Source organism: Tyto alba, unplaced genomic scaffold, assembly GCF_018691265.1.
Source record: "Tyto alba isolate M040663 unplaced genomic scaffold, T.alba_DEE_v4.0 Super-Scaffold_27, whole genome shotgun sequence".
NCBI classification, from domain to species: domain Eukaryota; kingdom Metazoa; phylum Chordata; class Aves; order Strigiformes; family Tytonidae; genus Tyto; species Tyto alba.
In genome coordinates, this window is record NW_024881301.1 from 13,301,123 (window position 1) to 13,319,438 (window position 18,316).

The 18,316-nt window shown below is 39.3% G+C and overlaps 1 protein-coding gene across 1 annotated transcript in view; it reads right to left on the bottom strand.

Moving 5' to 3' along the window:
- PIEZO2 (piezo type mechanosensitive ion channel component 2) overlaps positions 1 to 18,316 on the bottom strand; it is a 313,592-nt gene that overhangs the window by 113,481 nt on the left and 181,795 nt on the right. The window contains exons 6-7 of the mRNA XM_033010613.2: positions 11,161 to 11,371; positions 8,156 to 8,369 (exon numbers count right to left, since the gene is read on the bottom strand). Of these exons, the coding sequence (XP_032866504.2) occupies positions 8,156 to 8,369; positions 11,161 to 11,371 (425 nt within the window). The remainder of the gene's footprint in view (positions 1 to 8,155; positions 8,370 to 11,160; positions 11,372 to 18,316) is intronic.

Below are 18,316 nucleotides of genomic sequence, written 5' to 3' on the forward strand. Positions count from 1 at the left end.
TCGGTTATAAACTGTACCTTATTGGCTCAGTTTTTATCAATAAGTTCCCAACTTCAGCTAAATGAACATAAACAGGAGATTAAGCACATCCACTCTGTTTATAGAGAAACTGATGGAGACTGCCTCTCCTGAAGACAAGAACTCCCTGGTGTGTGCTCGACTGAGGTTAGTCAGGACTGCCTTTTGTAGTACCTCTGAGGAACGTAGGATGATTCATTTCTCCATACTGAGCTGAAAACACAAAGAGCTACATAAGTGCTAAATATCTATCATCACAATTTCTGGGCATGACAGTGTATGAAAATAAAGGCTCGTGAGCAGACTTCAGGAAAACAGTAAAGACAAGCTTGTAATGCCAAGAGAAGTTTGCTAATTATAATCCACATCTCCTAATACCAAAAAGCAACAGTGATCCGAATCTGGTAGGAGGAGAGGGGTTGATGTCTGTTCATCCCTTCTCTGTCCTTCTTTTCAGACACTTACTCAAAGATCATAGAATGCAGATGTGTTCTTTAAACAGTATGAAAAGAAATTTAAAGGGTCGCTTCTTCACAGCCATCCTCCGCATGTCCACACAGCCTGTGACAGGCAAGAGTCTGTATTCAAGTGTCAGTGTGGGAATCAGATACACGTAAGCAGATGCATGGGGTGTGTGGGGAGGGTGGAGTGATCCAGCTCTCCCTGAACACAAGCAGAGCTGTGTTAGCAGAGAGGTGTGGCTGGTTCCACTCCAGTCAGATGGGCTTGTGGATGTGAAGGTGGGAAGGCTCCGTTATGAGAGCAACTGCATACTCATTTCAAACCAGAATCAGTGGGAAGTTTATCAGGACACATCAGCATTTGTGCAATCTTTGTCAAGCCCTCCTGTCCCTCTTATCCTGACTTTTCAATGCATCCCAAGAAAGAGGCACCTTCGGCTGTTCTTACGGTAACACACGGCTATTTGGGGGCAGGAGACAGCAAGGAAGTGGCAATTTGCCACCATTATGTCATGCAATGGTGACTGATTTTTATGATTGCAGCTTACGCTCAGTTTCCGGAGGCAGCACACACGCGGGTGGGAGCGCCAGGGCCCCCCTCTCCCCACTAACGAGAACCACCTGTGGCCAGGGCCGGCCCCACCGGGCTGCCAGGGAGCTCACCGGTCGCAGGCTCGCTGCTGCAGCAAAACGCGGCTCGGAAAGCCGGCTTTCCCGCCTGCAGAAACCCGATGTTTTTCAGAGGTCTTAGCATATGTCTCGGTCTACGTCCCTTTCAAGTCCAAGGGAAGATAGAGGGATGTAAATCACCTGTGGTGCAATGCCAGTACCCTGAATAAAGCTGTGCCTGCATCTGTCAAGGCTAAATTTGGCACTTCGCACAGGGCGGCAGTTAGGATGAACACCGACGGCTCTGCTGTGGGGATGGAGAGCCACCACGGCACAGACTGCCAGGGAGGCTGGGAAGGGCTGCTCTGCCAGAGAAATCGCTGCAGTTTGTTTACTAGTTCATCTGTTGCTTTTTCAGAAATTTTCAAACTTGCTGTAAGTCCTGGCACAAACAAGAATTTGCTGATTTTAAAGATCTGCAGCATGTAGCAAAAAGAGATGAGTATTAATAACCATGTAAAGAGCAGCAAGGGCTACAAATTCTCCCTAGTAAAGCTGGGCAAGTTTGCACTGACTTCCCTGTTGTCACCACTGGACTTCCACCAAAACCTGAGCTAACCATTTTAAATTAACACTGAATACAAGTCTCTTACAAAGTGAGCGCAGCATGGACATTTACGACATGCCCACTGATGAGTGAATCTCCAAGGAATCCCTCTGAATAAGTGTTGAAAGAAGTGAATTCATTTTGGATGAATCTCTGAATGCCCACGTGGCAGACACTAAGCTGGAAATCTCACAACAGCGAGTAGTTTTGCAGTGTTTCCAAGGCTTGCTTTCTACAAATGACTAGGAACTCCACCACTGGTTCTTCTATTGCATTTAGATATTCCAGAGAGTGCTATCAGAATGGTGCAAAAATCAAAAACAGTCAAAAACCATACTAATATTTTTCAGCCTTGTAAAAAGTTCAATTTGTAATGAAATTCTGAGCGTGGTTCACTAAACAAGACTCTCTGTCAGTCATCTTGAGCAGTTCCTGATACAAACCACACCAGCCTGCTCCAGCGAAGTAAGACACTAAAAGGGAACTAAACAATATGCAAGGTTTGTTATGAACCAGTAAGACCATCCTCTCAAGAAGGATAAACAAACGTAATGGAGAATGTTAGAAGATTTACTATGAATGTTCCAGTATTCCTTGGTTCACCTATATTTTCAACTCTTCTGCCATGCTGTCATGAATTCTGGTACCTGTCTGCCCACCAGCCACAGCTATAGGTGTGAATCTTTTTGACATCAGATGTACAGTAATACGTAGTTAATAAAAAATGAAAACTGCACACACTCTGATGCTTCAGCTGATAGGAAATGGACTGTTTAATGTGTAGTAAAGAAACATGTCCTAGAATAATATTGAGAAAATTACTTTGTATGGTGCGCAAAATCCTGGGACAAAACAGCTTTTGCAGAATCATGCAATTCAGGAGAGCACTGAGAATGACAGAATCATAGAACAGCCCAGGTTGAAAGTGTCCTTTAAAAAAATCATCTTGTTCAAACTTTCATGGGAAAGGGAGTCCAGATGAGCCCACCTTCCCTGGGCTACCTCTTAGTTTAGGAAGAGATTACGGTAATAGCCAGCAGGATTACTTTCTTTTGTCAACAAGAGTCTGAACTTGCATTTGTAAGTTATTAACAGAATAATTCACTTCCTTTGCAAAATAATTTAAAAAAAATATAATAAAGCTGAAAATAAAGTTATAAGAAAGCACATAGGCTAAAGCCTTTCACGTAGAATTAACAGTCTCCTAAAATGTGGTACATTATACAGCTAATATGAAACTCAGCTGCAAAACTTCTGTAAGAATAAGGCCAATTAGCTAACTTCTCTTCCTCTGTAAGAGAGAAATCCTGGCTCTCAAACCTAATTTGGTCATCGTGACAAACATGGTGGTTAGTCCGGTATGGTTTGGACCATGCTCTGAGACTACAAAGTATGCTTTTGCTGACAGAGAATGAAGGAAACAGAAGGGCAGTACAGTGTTGTTACATGTCAAGTATCCAAGGGTCTGCCCTGGCAGCGGGCGCTGCAGTACCGTGGTGGTAAGTGCCTAAAAAAATCAGGCAAAAGGCATGAAAGCTGTTGTAGCCAACAGGCAGCTCACTATCGGATACATAAATGAACTTCAAATACTCCATCTTGTCAAACACTGGCTTATGACCAGGTTACAAGGCAACTCCAAAATCCTCAGAAATTCATATGGGGTTAAGGCTCACTCAGAGGTGAGCCACCTTTGAGACAGGTGCTAAAGATAGTCTGCAGCTCAGGTGAAACATGTTGCCCAGCTCTTGGCTCTAGTGGAGCTACAAAAGCAGCAGGAGACCCTGAAGAGAGGCAAGACGCTGTCAACAAGGTAATCCATCAGCTACACCTTGCTATTTTGGCAATATTGCTCTCCTGCTGAGATTTTATTAGCAAGCTTAGCTTCTAATTTAGAAAAAAAAAAATATAGCTGGATGTCCCTCCCTGATCTGACAACTCCAGGAATATTTTTGAGACTGTGCTTAAGCACTTATTCATTTATTGCCCTGGATAAACAGAACATTTGGGCTATAAATTCTGAATCTAGATCAAAGCTTTCAGGGAAGTTCAAATGGAGGATCTTGGACTGGACTCATCTCAGATATATCTGAAAACAAATTGGGTATTCTGAATTTACCATCTGTGGCAGATATCACTATAACACTCCCTCCAAAAATAAGAAAGTCATTTAATCAAGCTTATTAGAAACCACTGTAAAACCTATTTAAAAAGTCCTGCTTAAAGAGATTTATAGTCATCTTTCAAATTAAAATTTCCTGTTGAAAGGACACCCTTAGACTTCCCCACGCAGATTGCAACAAAGTAGTAAATTGTGTAATTCCAAATTCCCATTCACTTAATGAAGATGTGAAATAACCTACCACTGTGAAGTGAATGACACTCCCTGGACTCCTAGGTTTGCCTCACTTTATAAGGGTGATGCTGCCCCATAGAAGAAGCCATTTGTATTCGAACTATTTTGAATATTACTTGCCTGAAAGCTACAAGCAATACAAGACAGACCCAAAACTCTAAGAAAGCACATAGGTTTTCATTTACATCGGATTACTGGATCTTTAAATGAATATGCTTATAAGCACAGTTTTGGACAGGAATAACTCTACTGACTCAGGATAAACTTCATACAGCCACACTGATCCTATTTCGTCAAGTTGGCAAGGCCTTATCATTGCCCCAATTACATCCTTTTGCCAAAATAAACAACATCAGGAAGAAAGGAGGCAGATATCTGAAAAATAGCAAACATATTCTGGCATATTTTTTCAGGCTGTGGCACTGTGTACATAATTTCTAAAATCATTTTAGCTCATTGACTTGATTTTGTTAACTCAGATGAAAAGAATTTTATGGCAGAAATATGATATTTTCTGACTTTTGCTTTAAATGGATACTTCTTGCTATTGTTTTCCCATCTCTGTAAATCACCAATTTTGCAACACGGCAGCAAGTCAACACAGAACATACCCATTTTAAATGAAGTTACAAATGAGTGTGGACATTTCATTTGATACAGATCAGTTGGTAATTAACCAGTGCTAATTTATGCAACTAGGTAACTCCTAACTGAAGGGTACATTAAGCTTTATTTACACTGGTCCTCCTGCACCATTTAGGACCACACTTTCCAAGGCAGTTAGAGCACTGCCTCGAAACACTGCTGCTCACCTCTGCACGGTGGGCTGCTCTGGAGAAGCAAAGCTGTTAGTGGCAGAGGCAGCCTCACGTCGGCTCTGCTGCCAGCGTGCCTACCCACGACACATCAGCTATACGTCAGACGTTTCAGTACCCTATGCATTTTTCAATCTGCACATCCTAGTGTGCACTGGATGGCATTTCAGTGTCTGTTTATGTTTCCACCACTTTTATTTGCACATCACAGAACCAGAAAGCCACAACAGTAGATCTGAAACTTTGTAGGAGATTGATGCCTTCATGTCTGCTAATAGCACTGTGGTAAATACACAGGGCTATGTTATCACAGTACCCTATTTTGTGGGGAAGTACTTTGCTTGCAGAGTCCCATGAGGTTTCAGGGAAAAACATGTAAATTCACCAGATTTCAGACCGTCCCTTTGAAGAAAACTGCTTTCTTCTGGTGACAATGTTCAGTCACTTCTTACATTCACAAGTGCTGAATTTTGAGTTAAGGGTTCTTAAATAAAAGAAGCAGCACAAGGGTGATTCAAATCTTAGCTGAAAGATACTGTTACTTGAAAACTATCCAGATTGTTTGGGTATAGTTTAACTCAATTTAGTTTGAAATCAACCAATACAGTGGGAAGCTGAATGCATTACTATCTAGAGACAACACATTTTTTACTGATGAGAAACAACTTGTACATTTCTTGTCAACTTGAGAAATCAAACCCAGAAATACCAATGCTAGGAGATTTTTAAAAACCATCTTTATGCTCTGCAGAGAGCAATAATATCCCCCAGCAGCCCAACAGAGGTAGTTTTCACATCTGCCCTTGCATCTGAGGAGAGCTTAACCTGGGAATCGAGCCCTCAAAACTTTACAGAGAAATAAAAGCCTTTCTTCCTTACGTTTCAAGTCCCCTTCATATATGAGTACAGGTCAGTTTGTAATAGCACTAAAGTTAACACATGCAATTGCATGTACCTGCTGTGCGTTTTTTTCATACAGTGAGTTTATTGCAACTAAGTAAGGAGAGTTCATACAACTGAGTATGATGACGATCTGCTGTTCTCCTCTTGCAAAAAGATGTTATGGGTGAAAACAGCAGACAAGAATTTGGGGAATCAGATTCTTTCCTCAGTATTTAACTTACCCATGCAAGCTACCCACTAGTATTAATGGGAACTCTGCACATTTAGCTCTGCTTGAAACCAAGATGGTACATAAAATAGCAAAGTATCAAATTTCTTCCAGGATGAAAAATGCTAAAATATTTTTTCTACACCAGTCTAGCACACGTCTCTCACATTTTCCTCCTCTAGCCACTGCTTATATACCAGTCTGACTCCGAACAATAAAAATCATATTAATGGCTTTCCCTCACACTCAGATTTGCACTTCCAAGCACTGATAGCACCTGTCTTGAAGCTCTTCAAAAATCCCCCTGAAAGTAGATCAAAATAAATCCACACCAGAAAGAACTGTGATTAAAGAAACAAGGAAGGTATATTTACTGCACCTTCTGTTGAGTTGTCATCGGTGTTTACCATATTCAAACATAATGTCCTATGTAATTTAGACCATCAGTCCCTCACATGATATCATGTGTAAAAGGTTCCCAACAGTACCAGATCAAGAGAAAGTCTGCAAGAAGATAGCATCATTTTCTGCTTACAAAACGTGAGTACATACTCCAAATTCCAACACTGAGACTTTTTTTGATCCAGACTCTGAAGGTGCTTTTTCTTTCTGCAGTGAGGCAGAAGCAACATATTGCAATCAGATTTTTTTTCATTTCAAAAATTAGTGACTAAGTTAAAGTGGTATATTTGTACTGAATGAAAATTTATCATAAAATGTAGAATTATACTATTTACAAAAAAAAAACCACAACAAAACCCTACATGCAGAAAATAATCTTGAGACTAAATCAATTGAAATTAAAGTGATTTAAAATTAATAAGAAAATATATTAAAAATTATATTTACAAACTATGCATATGAAGAGAGTTTCACATGTTCTGGAAAAATGCTATGAAAAATACTACCTCTCCTTGAGAAAATGTTATTGCTGTCTGGTGATAAAACGTTGAGAGATTATAACCTCATACCCAAATAACTGAGAATTTTGAAGTCATGTTTTCTTTCTTTTCTTAATATACGGAGAAAGTAACGTAAGGTTTTACAGAAGTTGTGACCCGATACGAGAGAACATCCATTCTCCCACGCTGACCTCGAGGTGGCGCAAAAGAACCTAAACTAAGCTTTTTTCCTATTTTTCAGGTAATCTTATGCCCTCCCAATCAGGTTCCTCAAGTCAGCAATACCTAACATCACACAACACACATCTATTAACCTGTACTGAATAAAATGTAGAAATAAATATTAAAGTAACATCTAATGTATCTAGCTTATTTTTTACTGTTTTTAATGGTTCATTGAGATATAAATAATTGATTCTTCACAGTACATCTAACATCCTTTCACTTTCAACTTAAAAGACTTAAGATGAACAACAGTCTTACTAGAAATAAAGTTAAGGTTTACATTTAGTTTAATGTAAGGATTACTACAGCACTAAAAATACACAGTATATAAAACAATTTGCAATCATAATCCAGCAAAAAAAAAAAAATAGTAGTAAAATAGATCCATTACTTCATCTTATTTTAGATTACAATATGTAAAAAATTAAAGGGTCAGTGAAATCACATCCAATCAATATTTACTACAGCAGTAACTAGAAAGGATGCTTTTTAATTTAAGTGATGTAGCTCCCGGTATGAACATAAGACTCGTATGTTCTGCACAACCAGAGAGAATTCTTATATTAACAGTCTAATCTTGTACACAGCATGTGAAGTATCACCACAGCCCTCGGTCTCTGCACACAAGGATGGCACCACACATGCATTTTTCCCCAGTTAAGACACTATGACATTAGACCTCAGAGCATTTTTTGTCCTTTACCAAAAAATGTGCATGTGTACACTGCCCTTGCATCAATACCACCACCTATTTCTTTTATCTCCCGTTTTAGACAAATCATTCACACTCACATCTGAGGATCACTGACCAAAACCAGAATCACCTTCCCCTCCCAACCCGTCCCAGTTGTCTGCACACAATGGCCCTGGCAGGACTTTCACCACTCTGTCATTCAAAACCATCCAGTCTGAAATGCTTCAACTCTTCCAAGATTGAACAAGAGGTCATGCCTAAAATTTGTCAAAGCATTATGTGGAAGAGCATTTGCATCGACGTGGTAACAGAGCATTGCATCATGTGGCCACAATTAAATAGGAAATTAATTTCTCTCACCTGGCATAGAAATCTTTTGGTGGCACAACCTCCTGAAAGAACTGTAGCTGGTACAAATAAAGTCCAATCAAGTGCCCCGCACTGAATATAGCCATTAACACACACAGACAGCTGAATATCAGCGGATCAAATGCTTGGCAACAGGACCACCATGTGCACAGGCCCAAAAATACAAAGAAATACACAGCTGAGGTCAGAGATGGCACCATCATACCTGTAAAAATAAAACCATGGTGGGTTGGAAAAGTGTGAGAAATATCAGCATTTGTTAAACCTTAAGTATGACAAGAAGTGTCGTAAACAATTTAATCCAATTAGTGTTTATGCTAATTATTACAATTAGCTCTTAACATTGCTATTATCTTTGAGACTAGAAGAAAAGGTTCTTTTTTTTTTTTTGTTCAATTCACTTATGCCATACCTTAGCACTTAGTATGCAACCACTTTCCAGACCTTCCTCTGAGATATAAAGATGTTTCATAAATCATGGAGAAAACCAGAAACCAGAAACGTGGCAGCAAGGCCAGCAAATGGTGCCTGAGAACACCAGCGTATTAAACTTCAAATTTTAAGTACAAGATGCTAAAATGGTATGATGGATGAACAGTGAAAAGCCTTCTCATATAAATCCTGAGATATCTTGAGTTATTAAAACAACAAAAAAAAAACCCTGATGCATATACTGAAAATAAAAGAGATCTAGATAAAAATCTATAAAATATTCAGCAAATGTTTTATTTTTTTAACTCTTAGAAACTTGTAATTTACATATGACAAAGATGCTGCTGTCTTACATATGTATACTATTTTTGCTCTTGCAAAAGTATTTCACTTGTGAAAATGTCTAACTGGTAAAGGAGACCCGATGCTCTGCTGGCAGCCTACAAAAATACATGAGGAAGCAGGAAAGACGTATCTGTCTAAGAGAGGCAACCATGAGAAAATGACACGAGAGAGCTTACGTCCAGCACAGCAGTCTACTGGCATCTCTAAAGTAACAATACTGAAGCTTAAAGGGATGCCTGCCTCAACTTGTTTTTTTTTTTTTTTTAGTTTTTAGTTTTTAACTAGTGCATGTCTAGGAGCCACCTTCCCCAGGACAGACCTGCAGGCTCCTGGTAGCCCGTGGCTCCAGTGCACCCACTGGCCCTGCAGCTGGGCCACCCACTCTGGCAGGACGACTTGCACCTTGCCAGGTGCTGGCTTGCCCTGTTTTTCGGGGGCAGCGCTCCGGGGTCAATCCTCAGTTGGGCTGAGTCCAGGCACTGTAAAGACTCTCATCCACGGTCATTTTGCCTGAGCTTCACCATCACATCTTTCACACTGTACTTTAGACCAAGCCTTTAACCTAGGGTACTCTGTCTCTGCTCCAATGTATAATTTGCTGGTGTTTCCATAGGCTCAGAGATTTAAAAACATGACAGGACCACAGGGATCATCCATTCCGACTAACTTCATGATGGGGGCTGTAAAACTTCACCCAGCAATTTCTGCCTCAAGCCTGTAACTATTTCCTTTCTTCTTTCAAAGAGATAACTTTGTCTTTATTTAAACACTGTAGGAGGAGAATCCACTGTATCCATAAGTAAGTTGTTTATTACGGCCAATTACTCTGGCTGTGAAAAATTCAAAATTAATTTTTGGTCTGAAATTACCTAGGTATACCACTTAACTATTGTCTCATACTGTAACTTCTACTAGATGAGATGTCTGTTTAAAAAATTCAGGCACTTCGTACCTTTGTCAGTACTTTAAGGCTGCAGTCAAATCACCACCTTTTTTTTTTTTTTTTTTTTTTTATTGGCATGGTAAGTAAGGAAGTATTTAACTAATTAAGCTCAAGGTCCCTCTCTGGAATACAGACTTCCCAGACCTCAAGTCCTGTTTGTAACTCTCCTCTGAACACTTCCCAACTCTCAGTGTGTGCTGGAGTCCCGCAGGCAAGCTGCCCATCACCACTCAGAACAAATTGCCCCCTGCCATTGCTGCGTGATCCTTCTGCTTCATCTGCCCTGGCTGATGTTCACCATGCAACTTCAGGAAGGTAACAGGCTTTTATTTTTTTTCATTTTTTAATGGCATCTCTCTTCCCTCATGTCAGGCTCCATGGCAATCACCACAACCTATTTTTTCCCCTTTTTCAGATTTATTACTTTGCATTTGGCTACATGTAAGGCTGTCAGATAATCATACCTCACTGAAAGAGACTGCCTTACTAAAAGGGCCACACCTGATCAGTCCTTGTCATTCAATATCAAAAATTTTTTGTACTATTGTTTTATACTTCATATACTAGTGTATTTATACATTAAGTAAACACTTATACTTTACATGTAAGGACTCCATTCAAACATGTGAGTTAGCAGATAAATGTCAATTTACAATTGCATGATCCAAATTTGAATTCATAAATTACAACCTACAGCGATTTTGCATACTTCCATTCTGGCTGTAGCTGATTATGTGAGACTAAATCACATGTCTTATAAAAAGGTTGGCTGTATCATTTCAAAAGAACTACTTTTACCAACCACATCAAAAAACAACATGAAGTGTGCTTATCAGTCTTTTTACACACTACATGGTTGACTTATTAATCTTTTCAATTTTTTCTCTTTTTTTTTTTTTTTTCTTAAAAAAAAAGGCTATGTGAATACAATTCCTTTTTACACTTGGTTGTGATGGAACCAAATCTATGAATTCACATTACAATATATATATAATATACAGTCACTTACAATATACAGCCATTCACCATTTGGTTATAACAGCAACTGTGAAAGTCGTATACGGAATGATAGGGCCACACAGTATTAGTACAAATAAATTAAGCAACTCAGCATATTCCAGTGCCTGCCAAAAAGTTAATTTAAATAAAATCAGCAGCAATTTCTTTTCCCTTAAAAGTTTCCATTGTTATTCCCGCAGGTGCCAAAGCGCTGAAAACTCATTTGTTAAACGCATAATCTAATGGGCTCTGGAGGAAATTTTTCAAATGCACCAACCTGCTGAACCAAGTAAAATCGTAACAACAACTTTTCCAGTGGTGATTATCATGTTGCCAATAAACTCCCTCAGTTTGGATGCTAGTGAAGCAATTCTACGCAGCAGTTTTAATTTCATGGTTTCCTCAAATTCTGCTTCACCACAGTCTTCGTCATCCAGATCTTCTTCATACATCAAAGCATCATCTGGCTCTAACTTTTCTCTCACAGCCTAAAGGAGGGGGGAGAGGGGGAGGGGAAAGAGATTCAAAAGAGAGAGACAGAGATGCAGAAGAATTTGAAATTAAAAACCATGCATATATTATTTAACAATGAAGTCATCTTACAATCTTTGACTATGTGCAAGTAACAAGAGGTAAAATGTACTAAAGCTAGAGTCATACACTGATGGCTCCCACTTCAGATCTATCTCAAGAAAAAAGGATGTTAAGGGTTGTCTCTGAGAAAGACTGCAGTTGTCCTACATGTGCACAACAGGCTGCTTGTTCATTTTTATATGAAATTTGGTTTCGTTTGCTCAGCATTCTTTCCATCTTGATATCTATCAAACTTCTCTTTGGCTCAATGGCTTCAGGTATAAGATCCAGTCACTAAGCACAAGTGCCTTCCTGGTTGATGTTCCCCAGCAAATCTAACTTTCCAAACCCTTCTCCATGAACCCTTTCTCAGACTTTAAATGTAAAACCTATAATGGGACAAGTAGGGGTGATCTGAGACAGGGCTGAAATAAATGGACAGATAGCTCACTGGTGTCTGAAGGACAGTTTGTGAAAGAAAAAAAAAACACTAAGCAGAGGCTCAGGGAGACAATGAGAAATGGTGAGATTAGCTGATGGTGAAAGAAAAGGAGAAAAAGTGAGCAAGAGAGAAGTAGTGAAAGCTTGAGTGATCTACAACAATTTAGCAGGGGAAATGAGACCAGTGGCTTAGAACTACACAATGGAAAACGGAAAAGAAGGAAATGTGTAAAGGCCTCTCATACTTGAGCAGTTTGTTAGGATTTGGCAGTGGCCTTCACCATCAAGTCTCCATCGTATCTTGGAGACCAGAAGATATACACAGCTATTGAGTGATGCAGACTAAATCATCAACCCACGGTGAGCATCTGCAGGATTAGCAAGTGGCCCACCCAAAGATAAAATTTATGGAAAAATTAGTCATTCACAGACATGTAGGGGCATATTTAAAAAAAAAAAAAAAAAAAAAAAAAAAAAAAAAAAAAAAAGTAGTAGTTTCGAGCCAGGTTCTCACTTGGTGTAATACAGCATAGCTTCTTTGGCACTAATCTGAACTTGTATTAGCTAACGTTAGTTCTGGCCAAGCAGTATCTCTGTGTGTGAAAGTAAGAAAGAGAGACTATTGGTGTTTTTCATCAGAATAGCAGTTTTATATTTATTGGTGACCTTTGGCAGCAAAAAATTCCACACTGACAGATAAGATTGCAGTAGGAACAGCTGAACTCTTAGCCTACTTAACCAAATTCTTCAGTACCATTTTGTTATGTGGATTCCCAAAGGAACAAAATTCCCTGTGGACTCCTTCATTTCACCTCTAAGCTTGGTGCCAACTTTCTCCTCTTACTTTGGAGCATTAACAATGTTGTGAATGCCCAGAAAAAGCCTGCTTATTCTCAAGAGTATCCATTTTACAGACAATGAAATACATATTAAATACAGTAGGGCTGACCTGGGAAATCTACCTTTCTCTTGGACGTATCCAGTTATTTCACTAGCAATACTATTATAAATGAAATAAACTAGCATTTCAATTGCTTTCTTATTGTCACCATTCACTTATGCAAAATAGTGGAGAGAAGATAGCAGCCCAAATATGCAGTCATCACATTTCAAGCCATGCAGCATAAAAAGGCATTCCGTCTGTTCATCACTGCTACTTAGATCTGAGCTCCTATCTATACAGGAGCTAATTAAATATTCACAAACAATACTGAGAGTAGGCTGAACATTATGCTCTTACTTCTGCCACAGCTATTTCATTGAGAAAGACATACAGAGGGCAGAAGTTATGATCATTTCTGATTGTGCTGTAGTTACTAGAGGAACCTGCTCCTCATCTAGTCCTTTTGGGCCCAATCCTGCTCCTCCTGGACTGGCTCTAGTGCTCTGTGCCTTGAGCTTAATATGACCAGTGAACAGTGAAACCTTCAGTAACGTTCATATCCCAAAAGAAAGAGAATGACTGAGACTGATGGTTATTTAAAGGTTAAAACTAAAATTAAGTGGCACGCCTACCATACATGGGTCTGTGTGAAGAAGACCCTTGTTTCTTCAGTCAGTGCTTTCAATTTATGGAAGACAATATGCATTAAAAAGTACAATTACTTACAAAAAGGAATAGGAATAATTTCAAAGTAAGTTATTCCATGGGAGATTGTCAGGACTCATATCTGTGTGAATACCACAAATCTATGTTGAATATGAAGACAGGATTCATACATTTATTACAGATTAAGCTGTATGGGAGTGCTGTCTAAATTGCTGAGATAGCACTTAATTATACATATGCAGGAACAGGAAGTAAAAGTCTGGGGTCACAAAAGAAAATAATAAAATGTTCTCCATATAGCAGCAGAAAATGTTCTTGAGGAAAAAAAGAACAAGATGAAATTATATTTAAGTATAAATTGGATGAAAATACACAATACCTTCAAATAACAAAATAAAAAAGGGGACACAGAACTAAGAGAACCACGTAAAAAAAGCCCAATGGAAGGTGGAACTCGATATCCTTTTCTGTCTCTTCCCCCTAACTGCCTCCCTCACCTCAGGTGCCAAACACCCAATTTCACATCTAGATCTCCTCAAAACAGGTCTTTGGATTTTCCTGTCATGATAACTAGGATCATAATTTTTTAACTTGACCAGGCTAATCAGTCTTGCTTCATTGATCTAAAGGACCTTCAGGTTACATTTTGTCTTAAGAGTTCAGTATTAATGATTTAGTACTGACATGTACAACAGCATGCCCAGGAAGAAGCACCAGGAAGGAGTATATTTCACTGGACTAGGATACAACTGAGAAGGAGACGATGGCCCAAAATTTCCACAGACTGAGGCTTACTTGCTTTAAGCATAGCTAAGAGCTTGCATGTTGATGAGCTACTAAATAAGTTAACTTTCCCTGTACTTCCACTTTTATTTAGATATGAAAATATGAATTCCAAATTCAACAAAAAATGTTAGGACTTCACAAACACTCACAGGAAATGCAGAACAACCTATTTCTGGTGTTACTGAGGTCATTGGCTGTTGGAAAGAAAATGTCAGCACTCTGAACCTCAGCAAATACCAAATTGATTTCCCAAGTTTTCCTTCTAAAATTACAAATGTCTGTTTGGAGTTGGAGTTCTTCAACATCTCTCCTCAGTTTAAGACAAGCTAGCAAGTGGGAAAAGCTGATCATCAACAACGACAATCTGCAGTTCCAGAAGCTTTTCCAGAACAGATACATAGTGTTTTGCAACTTTTCAGCACAGCCTGAATTATCAGTGATACGGCTGTGTGAGGGTTACGTGGTTTCAGAGACCAGGGCTTTGCACCAGCATTCATTCTCACTGGAAGAGGTGGGTTGGCCTCCGCATCTGTGGCTTCCCTACCTGCAAGTGCTTTTAAGGATGATACCTTACTCCTTAGCCTTATTCTGTCTACCTCCCAGTGGTGTCATTCATGACCCAGTCAATGGTTATTTCAGAGAAAAGACTATGACAGCTAAACAACTACAGGTTTGATATTTTTTTTTTATACAAACATATCTGTTTGTAATTCAGTATCCAAGGTGAAGTCAAGTAGCTGAAAGGCCATGGTCCAGAGTATGACAAAATGACAAACTTTGGATTCCCCCACTCGCATATTCACCACCCACCAACTGGATTATCTGGGATGGCTTTCCAGTTTCTCACATTGAGCACTTCAAATTGCTGAAGGCAGGCAAACAGTGAACAGTTTTTACATCCAACATGGTGATAATGTGCCTGTTGTTTTAACACTTTCTGATGATTAAATAGTCATGCAAGTACACGCTCATCACAGAACACCATTACTCCAGTCAGACTGTTTTGCAAAGCTCTTTTTACTATGTGGATTAGTTTAAAGCTACAAACCCATGCCACATAGGCTACAGTTAGAAAAATACTTTTACTTCCATAATAAATTACTTATTATGCAATTACAGGATCCCTGTGGATGCTGATTAAATCAAATAAACTTCTCCATTCAAGGAGTATAGAGCATTTGTGAAGCCATAAACATGTGTTTCCATGACCTTTGCTCTGCAGAGTAGGGCCCCAGGACTTTTTATAAACAAACTAAATGCAGTTTAGGTTTTTCAGCAATCGTGTGGAAGTCCCAGGAGTATTTATTGTACAACACTTTTTAAACTGCCAAATTGAGATAGAGAACAGGCAAGGAAACAGTACAGGCTCTGTGGTAGCTATGGCAGCTACTATTGCAGCCAGGGCCAGAATGTCCATTAGCTACTTTGGGGGCTACTTTATTAACATCCAGCTCTTAAATGTTTCATCTGGTACAGTATAAACACTACTGCACAAAGATATCCTCTAGTCCCTGAGATATATTTACTAACAGGAAGCCTTAACTCCAACCTAAAACCCATTCTTGCTTCAGAACACTCCTTACTTTGTACCTACATTTAATGGTATTGTGTCTGTAACCACAAATTTGCTCATTTATTGACTTTTGATTCTAGAGAGGACAGGAATTAAACTCTTCAAAAATTCAAATAATGAGATCAACAAAATTAAACTAACCAGAATTGTTACAACTAAGGATATACAAGACTCCAAATGAACACGACTCCCATCCCTGCAAATGCATTGCATTAATTATCAGAACCTCTCAAGCATGCACTGCTAAGCTCATAAGAATAAGTTCTCATGAGAGTTCAGGTGCTTCCTCCTTCCATTTGGCTCATAAATGCTGTACAAATAGCCTCTTCTGCAGTATTTTGACATTTCCCCCCCAGCCAGAACCAGGAAACAAACAGTTAGGAGTGAAAAAATGAAAAATAAGCCTGAGAAAAAACCATACAGTTATATGAAGTTCATCAACTCTTTTTAACATTTAGAATTTTTAACAAAGGTTAAATGGTTCCTGCTCTGTCAGCTCAATTTATCAATTTCTCTACATATTATGTGGACATTTAAAAAGTTATAGAAATGCTGTGATGAGCCTCGTTATCAAACAACATGAAGATGACACTGTTTTCCAAGGGTCTTGATTGCAGGTGGCAGAAATGCAACCTGCAATGAGACTGCATGGCAGCACTGCCATGCTCCCAAGGCAACCTGCTTGTCATGTGGTTACGCTCTGCAAAGTACCTCTGTGAAGGAGAGCCTGAAGCAAACTCCTGAGAAGCCGTGCGTGAGTTCACTGATTTAAATACGTTCTCATTGCCTCTGAATTGCCAGTGAGGCTGCAGGGCTCACCCCAGCACCCAGCCACTTCCCAGAGCCTGCTCCTTCCTGGGACCCCCGCAGCAGCCTTACCAAAACAGCTACAGGCACAGAGGTTCAGCATGAGGGTAAAGCTGTACATCACGGTAAACCATGATATTTATTGCACCGGAGAATTGCTTGTGTGATCTGGGTTAACTTGAAGGTTCATGGTTTGGTTTGCGAAAAAGATACGTGCGCCTGCTTCACCAGGGGACAAGTGTGAGCAAGCCACAATGCAGACCGCATGGTCTGACCTCCTTCTGGTAATTTTAATCAATCTCCACAAGAACTGCTCAAGCTGTAGCATCCCAGACCTCAGCACAGACTTCTAACCCCTGCTCCTGATAGCCACACCAGGTTCTTTAAAGTCGGCTGGATTGTCTTCATGCTGCCCTGCAATTTGCATGCACTCATGGCCCCCTGCTGACACTGTTACAGTAAAACCTTTCTTTTGGCAGAGAATGAAGATATCACTTCCTATAACTATTTACCTCTAATTAGAGATCACATTTTTATTCCATACCTATGATAGTGTATCACAGATACAACTTATTAGACATCTTTTATAAGTCTGTTCAAGTTGTTACTATGTCCAAGTTTTTGGATTTCCTTTTCATTTAGAAAAAAAAAAAAAAAAAAACATTTAATGAACAGTTTGATTTAGGATCATGTGAGACAAGCTATTTCATACAAGTGCGTCAGCAGAACTATAGAAATAGATTCTCTCTCTACTGTCACATTGTTTTAGTTCAATTTCTTGCATAGTGCCTAAACTGGTGCATCCAATCTAGATGAAACATAATATGACTGAGCTCCTATTTTTAAGCTTGCCCTAATAGTCTTCCCCCTTCCCCCCTAAAAAAAAAAAAGGTCTTTAACTTTTATCTTTAGAAATTAGATAGTTACAGCAATAGAAGGAATTCATTACCTACCTGCCTTTAGGAGCAGCACATACATATGTGCATATAGGAATGCATATAGAAAAAATAATCAACACAATGTTCTTTAGACAGATCCAGCTGTGAGTATAAAAGCTGAAAAAGAAATTCAACTGCTAGTCATTTTACCATCAAAGGAACTGCAACCCCTTAACACAATATACATGATTGTAATTTTAAACTGCAGTCAATACTAAAGCATGTTAAGGTAATAATTTATTGAATTTCCAATTTTGCAAGAAAGCAAAGAACTGTACAGCTGTTTTGAAAGCGTCAGCATGTGAGAAGTGGATTTCCCTGCTTTTTCTGCCACAGAATAGATACAAAGATTTCCACATAAACAACTCCCACATGTCATTCAACTTGAGCTCTACAAAAGTAGGGCTGCCTAGCAAGAGCATCTTCTTTACGGTCATCTTGTGTGAGATACATGTGGTGCTCAAAGGGAGATCAGATGGTCTACAGAAAGCCACAGGGGAACAACACTCTATACAGGCATAGGGGGTGCCATATGGAGGGAGGGCTGCAGACTGCAAGCCAGGACAGAAAGAGAAAACTGGGTAACTTCAGGGGAAGACCCTGCCAAATGAGCTAAACCAATCAGGTATGAGACAACTGAAATGAACATTTTGGTATGTGCGACATTTATGAGATAGAGGCATTTTGGAATTTAAACAGTAATCTAAAATTTATATTACTCAATTGAATCACTGAAAAGAAAAATCCTAAATTAACTTTAAGTCCT